Below are 9,424 nucleotides of genomic sequence, written 5' to 3'. Positions count from 1 at the left end.
GGTATGTCATTATGTGGTCAGCCCCATAGTTTTACTGCTCTGCAGAGTACACTATTATATTTCTAATTTATTGTTGTGCTATTCCAAAAGAAACACAATTAAATAGAAGTTGATGACAGCTTCATTTATAGTTATAGGATTACCACATGACAGAGCTAACACAAAGCACAAAAACAATGCAACATTAATATGTGCAGGTTACATGATATATCTTCATAATTTTATTACAGTTACGCAATTAAACATTTTGTAACATATAAAGCAAATATAAAAGTGAATTTTAATCACTTCAGTGAATAGATTTCAGAAAACATTTGTCTTAGTCTCAGCTCCTTTCTCCCTCATCTCCAAAGAGTGATGTGTTTTGCAGCAATCAAGTGTTAGGGAGGCATGGTCACTTATTCAGTGACACAGCAATTGTGACCATGTGTTTGTAGGATTGCAGCAATGGACCTTTCTTCATTCAATTTAGAGCCTGACTTTCAATTACATAATGCAATTATAACAAATTGTAAATTCAGAAACAAAGCAAAATAATGTAAATAAGAAAGGTAAAGTTGCTGTAGTTTACCAGAACATAAGGCCTGTGCTAGTTTAATCTGAGGGTCACTATGCCTCAGGGAAGGGGAAGGTTTAAGGAGGAGTGTAATTTCATGGTAGGCTCAGCCACTACGGGAACTGGATCTGTGCTATTGTGATCACTATCCATTACAAACTGGCTATTCGCCCAACCGAACTAACCAACCCCGATGTAAATAACAACCAACTCAGAACATCTAGTTATTCCCACTCCAAGGGTGACCAAGACTGCTTTTGGTGATTTAAACCTTGGAAATTTTAGTTAGCTTCAGACAAGCAAAACGTGCTGCAGGTGGTATAACATATTGAATGATTTGCTCAAGTGTTTATTTACATATTTATAAAAGTTAAGGATCCTTGACAATGGTTATGTTTCACCTCTAAAGGATTGGTTATAAGACACCTTTGTACAATTTTTAGCATATTCAACAGTAAAATGGTGCTTTGTATTAAATTTCCTGATCATGACCAAGATGCAATGCAAAACAGCAATAGAAATAAAAGCCAGGAAACAATTCAATGCAATTTGCTGCCAGGAGAGAAGGTGCAATCTCCAACCTAATCCACATTAATGATCCTGTTTTCAGATTTTTACAAGTGTAAAATTAATGAAGTTAATGAAATCATGCTATTTTACTGTCAGAACACCAGTCTTCATATTACATATGAACACATATTTATACAATTCCTGTAAACACTGTTACAACAGTCATGATAATGAATGTCATGGCTCATTCAAGTTTTGTACAAAAGGTTGCCAATCGAGAAGTCTCGTGAGAACCAAGTGGCATTTTTTGACATCAGATCCAATTAAGCAAAACTATTTGCACAGTATTAATCAACTAATATTCTTGTTGACATTGTTGAAAGTGCTTCAGTTTAAACCCTGGAATTTGTTTGCATCTTCAGATAATCGCATGACAATAAGCAGTGAACTAGAAACTCAAAACTACTAGGCATTGGAACTGATACCTCTACGACATTTGAATGTACCTTGGAATGTCAGTCTTATTCATTCTAATTTTAGAAATTTCTTTTAGAATAATTTTAGAAGTAGAGAAAAAAGATAAGAATACATATGACCAAGTGAAATAATGACTTTGTAACACAGAACTTAAAAAGTGCTAACGGAGGTTTGTTCTTTTTAAATTTCATGACTGAATTGTGTGAGTCCTTTTACAAGTGAAGGATGATAATTTCTCTATGTCATTTTATTTTTCTTAAAACAGTAGCTACTTGCACCTTTATAGCGTTCGAACCAGCAAACAAAAAGGTGGGAACTTAGTTTATTTCTCCAGCTATTATCACCAGCTAAAGACCTGACTCAAACGCTAACTTTAAATTCTTGAACCTAATATCTAATGGTCCTACTTAAAATAATTTTATTTAAATATTTATAATAAATACTACAAATTTGAATCACAAGAGAGCAAAGTTTCTAAAACAATTTGAGAATTAATATTTAAGATTAATTGTCACATATCTGAGCCCAGCTCTGCACACTGCTTGTCTGAAATATGATTAGCTAATGACTCGATGATGTCTAGAAGTAGTGCTTGACTTAGGGATCGTAGGTTGGGCAACTTGGAGACCTTAGGGAAGAAAGAAATTGATTTAAGAAATTAGAAAACAAGCGGGGCACTTAGCAAAAATTAAAACTGAAATAATCTTTTAAACAACATCAGTACATACCCACTCCTCAAGTACTACTACATGAGATACCAGATGGGACAATGAACTATAATGGATTATATCTCACATATACATCAGTGTAACATACCAAAGTAAAACAAAAAAATTGGCCAATGTCAGAAGATCTCAGTACCTCTCCCAAATTTTTCTCACAATCCTCCAACAATTCCTAAACAAATTCTTGTCTGGTAGAAAACAGGTCAATATATTTGAAAGTGGATAGGTAGGTAGAGAAGCAGTAATATATGTTCCCATTAAAGCTGACTCCTAATTGAGAAATCAAAAAGGTGGATGCAAGATAAACAAACACTGTTGAGATTTTATGAAGCAGAGAATGATAGAACTTCAAATTCTAACGTACATATAGGGGAAGCAATCTATCTTTTGTCTCATTCATTCTCAAGTACAGTAATAATAGTACTTTCCCAAAATCTGTCCAACAAAGGATCAAAGACTTGCATGCACTGTCATACAAATGTGCAAAACATATTCGGTGATGGTAATCAGATTACTGCATCCAAAGAAATTTGTTTAAGCAATACAATTGCAAGTTTGTCTTGCTTTCACTGCAGATTTTGATGCATAATTACCTTTCCCTTTCTACTAGTCTCAATAATAACTGATGTATTTCACCAACCAATCATTTTGCAGATCATTAAGCATGTTTGCGAAGTTCTTACTGTAGATTCTAGCTTCTGCCTGACAGTATGACAGGAATTATAGTAAACATGACCCTCAAAATGGATGGAGAAATTATTTGTAGAGTTTGTCAAAGTTTAATGATTGTTGATTGATCTGATTGAAACAATTTTTCCCAATCTTACCAAACGCATTAGTGGTAAGAGCAGAATGTTATGATCACTCTGTTATTCAGACTGATGTTCTGCATTTTCCTTGGAGCCTCTATTAGAAAACTATTCTGTGCAAAATGAAAGGTGACGGGCTGGCATCAGTTACAATGCCAACAAGAAATTCCTTCCTGACAATTCAATGCAGATGTGTTTTGTCAGCTTTCTTCTCACTCCATGTAAATAAACAAACCAAGACAGAGGTTATATGGGCATTCCACAGAGAGAAGCAGTCATACATCAAGATGTAGCTTACTTTTAGGTAAAGAATTCCATTGGTCATAAAAAAATTAAGGAATTGAAATCATGATTTTGTGTAGCAAATATGAACAAGCAATAATCAATGACTGGATTAGGATGAAACTAGTTTAACATTCAAACTTAAGGAAAATTCTTGCCTTGTCACATATCCAGAAGAAAATCTTACTGATTTCTCCAAAGTAATTTATTCTTGAATAAACTTCTGTTTCATACGAATTAGTGATGCAACAAGAAAGTGGGGGCAGCTCACTAGTTTAGCATCATGGCAACTGCATAAATAACTATTATTCAGAAGAAACATTTTCACAGGCTTGATAGACAGGCTACTGTGTATCCTTCAAATTGTTTATTGTTAGGAGAGCTTTAATTCAAGGAAAATAAACTATGGAATAAAATCTTAGAGAATCTGATAGCTTGTTGATGTATCTAAATGGTGTTGTCACCTGTACTACAGAATGGTGACACATGAACTCCTACTGATGCATTCGCTGCAGGAGTGCAAGTCAATTCCAAAGCTGCATTTTCACAGTAGTCACACAATTGTAAAGTTTCTGAAAGATTCAATACAGTATTTTGTTGGTGTCATTTTTGTTTCAAATTTATTACATACAGAATTTGTTTAACAAGGCACAATGTTTATTTACAACACAATAAAATGAACTACTGAACAGCATCAGAAATCAATGCCAGGATGTTGCCGTAAATATTTGTGGCCAACAACTTTAAATTATATTGCACTTTTAAAGTAGTAAAACATCCCAAGGTGCTTTACAGAAGTGTTATCAAACAGAACTTGATACTGAACAATGGTATTAGCACAGGTGACAAAAGAAGTGGCTTTATGAAGATCAAAAATGTGGCATTATGAAGTGTCTTAAAATGAGGACAGAATTAGAGAGGCAGATATGTTTAGTAGGCAGAATTCTTGAGTCAAGAGTCTAGGTGATTGAAGTAATGGTCGTCAATGATGGAATATTGAAATACAGAATGTGCAAGAGGCCAGAGTTGGATAAGTGCAGAGATCTCTGATGTTGCAGAGTTGAAAGAAGTTAGAAATAGGAAGGAATGAAACTATGGAGTTCTGAAAGAGAGAGGAGAATTCTAAAATTGAAACGTCAGGATTGTTTAGTGGCAGATTGCTAGATGATGGGATAAAGTCAGTGGTTTGGAAACAGAGTTCACTTGGGAACCAAGGGTAATGATGTTGGCCTTTAAACATTTAATTACCAATGCCTGTATACCCAGAATCAGACAAGCTGTATGATAAATCATAGGAAGTGGAGGAGGCCAGGTGAGCTGGTACTAAGGTAGAGTTGTGACATCACAGCATAAATGTAGAATCTGATGTATTTTTGGATTATATCACCAATGGGCAGTATGTCGATGAGAAAAGAGGTGATCAAGGATAGATACTATGAGGATTTCAGAGCTAATGTTGTAGGAAGAGAAGCCTTTGTTGATTTTTTTTTTAAGTTATGACAAAGGTAAAAATGATAAAGGAGGAGATACTGTGATCAACCATTTCAAAGGCTACTTATTGATCACAAAGAGATGCAATTTGTGACATTGATGAGGGTCGTTTCAATATTGCAAAGGGGTGGAAATCGGACCAGAGGAATTTAAACATGAGCTGAATTTGAGCCCTGCTGGTATTGGGAACAGGCCAGAGTGTCAGATGTGCCTGGTAAGGATGCAGTCAAAGACCACCCCTATAGTGGAAACTACCTCCATCCATGCAACACTATATTACAGTGGCTTGGCAAGCTTTTGGCTTTTCTTTATAACAAAAACCTTTAAAAATGACTGACTGGGTACCTTCTCATTGGAATGCCCTCCCAGTTACTTCCTTTATATGCAGACAGGAGTTCCTCTGATTGGCCCTCCAGGTCAGAGGCTGCATCCATCATTCATAGCCGGGCAAGGAACTTGCCTCCATGTTAATTAAAGGATGTCAAAATTAGAGATAAATGATGGCTTCTGCCCCCAACCTTACTGCAGAGTGGGTTGAGGACACAAGAGCAGTCCTAACTCATGTTCCCACATCCAAGATTGAAATTCAGCCTGTGATGTTCAGAAATGATGGGCACAGGTTTCAAACAGATTCAAGGACTTTGGAGAAGAAAGCGTTGTAGTTTGCACGGCGAGGGGGATGTAGCGTGGGTTTGCGACCAATAAGAGCATGGATATTGTACATTGTCCATGGTTCACTGATGTTATCCTTTCTTCAGTAGAATGAAATAGAACACTTTTAAAACCTGTTTCTTGCTACCCAGTTATCTAACCTCAAATTTTCCCCAATGTGCTCAATATTCTCTCAGAGTTCTTGAATAACATTTTGAACTGTATTCCCAATTCATTCGACACAATTTGAGCAGAAGCATTCGAGAGCAAGGACACTGATTTGCCTCAGTGTTAAAGAACAAAATTGAGGGCATTTAAATACATGATGTTCATTCACTTCCTTATTTCACTAAAACCAAATGTGCTGTGATGGAGCAGGCTGTGCACCTTGCAGTTGAAGTGCTTCTGTTGGAAAATTGCACAGCAAGTGACAGAGAAGAGCAAATAACACGTTGAAAATATGTTTCACTTTGAAATAGGATGTCAACAACTGCACCAAAATCAGATTAAACAAGTAAGTTACATTCATCAATTTTAGAAGAAAGGTGCCAATGAGATCAGATACATTTTCCCTGTGGCAAATTACAATGCTGTAAAATCAAATAGTTTGGCTCAAACATTCAAAGGTTTCTATCAGTCAAGTATACCTCTTCATAACATGTCAACAACTTAAAAAGAAAATAGATGTTTAAGCCTTCAAAAATTCAAAGATGGTATGGTCATGAAAAAATACTTGTATCTTGAAGTTTTAATAAGTTATGTTTGTTTCACATTAATGTGCAAATATCACAATCTCATGATACTGATGGGCAGAAAAACCTATTATACATTTAATCACATTGATCCAATGATGTCCTTTGAACAGAGATAAGAACAAGAAAAAAATACTTGGGTATTGCTAAAACTAAGACATGCCTCATCAAATCTTTTCATCTTGAACCCATCAGAATATTTTTCAAGAACAAAGTCAAGGGGAAAAACTCACCATTTACACTGTATAACGGGAGAATGTGGAATAGTTGGCAAGTAGATTCTGATTGGTAGCAGTGTTGCCTTGAGAATGCACCCATTAATGCCAATTGACAGTCAGCAAGGTAACAGCAAATCATTGGTCCATTTCTCAGGGAATTGTCCTGACCCATCAGCCAGGTTTAAATTTGGAATAACTACCAATCAACATTAATGGGTATATTTTCCATGGCAATGCCTCTATAAATGAGCATCCACTTGCCAAACAGTCAGCACTCCCCTCCCATGCAGCGTAAATGTTGGTTATCCCCTTATCTCAATGTATCCTGATGTGCTTCAACAAAATATATCTTTTTCAGCAGTACTCAAGTTCTTACCACCAAATGACTATTTAAAAGAGAATACTAGGTAAATTCCACTGTTTGTAAAAGTTTGGTGCTGAATACTGTTGGCATTTGCAACAAATGTGTTTATCATACTCTCAAACATATTTTGTACTAACTTCAAATTAACAAAAAAAAATCCATGTAAATAAACTGAATTCTAAATAATTGCATTATAATTTCAGCATTTCACAATAGTGGGATAATACCTTCACTGACCCTTGGCTTATATCTGGAACAATCACAAAGTGACTCCTCTACTTCTGAATGAAATACTCATCTCTCAATTTTCAGATCCACTTTCTCAAAACACTGTCTTGGATGCAAACATTAGTATTATGGTCGCACTACATGGAATAAACTGCAGCATATTTCTCTTTCAGTATTAAGGATCTTTGATGTCTCCTCTCTCTGGAGAATAAGTGAGGAAGAGTTCTAATGTACTGCTACTGTGCAACAGAATTCAGGCTCCTGCAAACTGTCAACTGTCAATTTCAGCTCGAACTATTTGGGACTGAGATCAGAGACAAACAAGTCAACAAGAATGGCGAATGTACAATTTCAGAACAACTGCTGGAGTAGACGTAGTGTCCAGTAGACTTGAGCTGGGCACAAAACACTGGGGACGTTTCCCATAAGAAGGAAAAGCTTGGAAAAAAATGGGTGCTTTATCGCTATTGTATTTAAACCTGTCTTGGAATGGAAAACATCACTACAATAGGGCACTCCATGTGAATTGTTGTAAAGGCACATCTATTAGAGGAAATAAAATTAAGACTACTGGTAGGGGGCAACTCAGATGGAAGTTTTTGGTTGGTGTTGTGAAACCTTCTGGGAAAAATGACTGATTCAAGACCCCAAAAAGTGTCAGAGTAATATCTTTGTTGTTCAATGTATAGAAAAGTAACTGATGTTTGATGTTTTGTCCAATACACATTTATATTTGTGAATATTAAATGCCTTCAGTTCGTCTCCTAGGCCATACTCAAAACATATACAATAACTTGGAGGCAACTTGCATTTGGCTACTTTTGCTTGAAGGAGCTGCATGAATGTATTTTTGAGCAACCTAAGCACTAATTCCTTCTCTAAAATTATCCTTTCCCCATGCAAGGACAGCTGAGTTGGGAAGGATTTGTTTCCAAGAGCCTTGGAGTTGATTCAAAAGAGATACCAAAGTCACAGAGGATGACAAATATGTGAAAAAGTATTCAGCCACAGTGGCAAGAACCATACTAGAGAAATATTCCTTGAGCTGAATAAGGAACTGGATTTTACAGCAGCATATGGAAACAGTATTTGGTTGTGCGTGTAAGTAAGGAGGTGGGGTAGGAAGAAGGGGTAAGACATGCAAGCAATATGGGGCAGCAAGTGGCCTGCACTGCCATCTCACAGCGCCAGGGACCTAGGTTCGATGGCAACCCAAGTTGACTGTCTGTGTGGCATTTCTGCCCATATTCTCCCCACGTCTGCGTCAGTTTCCTCCAGATGCTCCAGTTTCCTCCCACAGTCCAAAGGTGTGCAGGTTAGGTGGACTGGCCATGCTAGATTGCCGAAAGTGTCCAGGGATGTGCAGGTTAGGTGAGTTAGCCATGGTTAATGCAGGGTTATAGGGATAACCTTGCTTTCTGGAGAGTCAGTGCAAACTCCATGAGCCAAATGGCTTCTTTCTGCGCTATAGGCATTCTATTACTCCAACATCTGGAACTTGAAGGTGCTGATGTTGATAGATTGAGATCAGGCACAGTTGGACACAAACCAAGCAGCTACAGATATTCAGGTAAATGAGTGCCAGATGCACATCTGTGAAAACTAAAGGCTTCATGTTTTGCCAATATTGAAATAGGAAATTTCAACAATTGATTCTGTGCTAGCAGTCAGACAAGCATAGCAGTAAGGAGGAGCATACAAGTTAGGGAACAAATGCAAAGCCATATTATGAACACAAGGTAAAGTACACAACAATTAAAGTGTTGACACACTTTTTGCCAGATTATTTTCAACTTATTGTGACATTCCATTCCAGATTTGTCCAAGGCGGCAGATCACAGTCTGTCCAGAACTGGAAGGACAGGCTTTTTGCTCCTACAACCAAGATGGTATAAAAGGACAACAGACTCTCACTGAGCCAAACAGAGTCCTACCTACCTTGGTGAAATGATGTACAATGATGTGGAGACAGTGTTTCTTCATATCTAAAGCCTGAGTCTTATCAGCTGCTTCCAGAATCTGAAGAAACAAGAAAACTGTTTAGAATAGTTATGGGATTATTTGTGATTTCATACAGTTCCTGAATGTAGGAAAAAATCCAGAGCACGACCCAGCACATTCAAAAAACAGAGAGGACAAAGGATGCGTTACAGCAGCGATAACCAAAATGATATTTAGAGACGTGGGATGCAAGGATGTCCCAAAAAAAAGTACTAAAAGCAGACAAGTGAAAGGAGAAAATTCCAAAGCAGAGGATCTGTGCAGCTGAAGGCAGACCAATGTAACAAAGTTAGAAGGCGATGGACAAGAGACTAAAACAAAACTGAGGTCAGACAGTTTGGTGATGGTAGTGGTTATTGC

General features: G+C 37.0%; 1 protein-coding gene across 1 annotated transcript in view; it reads right to left on the bottom strand.

Annotated features, from left to right (window-relative positions):
- Positions 1-105: 105 nt before the first annotated feature.
- lztr1 (leucine zipper like post translational regulator 1) overlaps positions 106-9,424 on the bottom strand; it is a 65,546-nt gene continuing 56,227 nt past the window's right edge. Inside the window, exons 20-21 of the mRNA XM_043716023.2 lie at positions 9,002-9,082; positions 106-2,171 (exon numbers count right to left, since the gene is read on the bottom strand). Of these exons, the coding sequence (XP_043571958.2) occupies positions 2,055-2,171; positions 9,002-9,082 (198 nt within the window). The 3' untranslated portion in view covers positions 106-2,054. The remainder of the gene's footprint in view (positions 2,172-9,001; positions 9,083-9,424) is intronic.

This window comes from Chiloscyllium plagiosum, unplaced genomic scaffold (assembly GCF_037043375.1).
Source record: "Chiloscyllium plagiosum isolate Xiang-an unplaced genomic scaffold, Cpla_swu_hap1 HiC_scaffold_24, whole genome shotgun sequence".
Classification (NCBI taxonomy): Eukaryota; Metazoa; Chordata; class Chondrichthyes; order Orectolobiformes; family Hemiscylliidae; genus Chiloscyllium; species Chiloscyllium plagiosum.
This window is presented reverse-complemented; position numbering and strand designations above follow the sequence as displayed.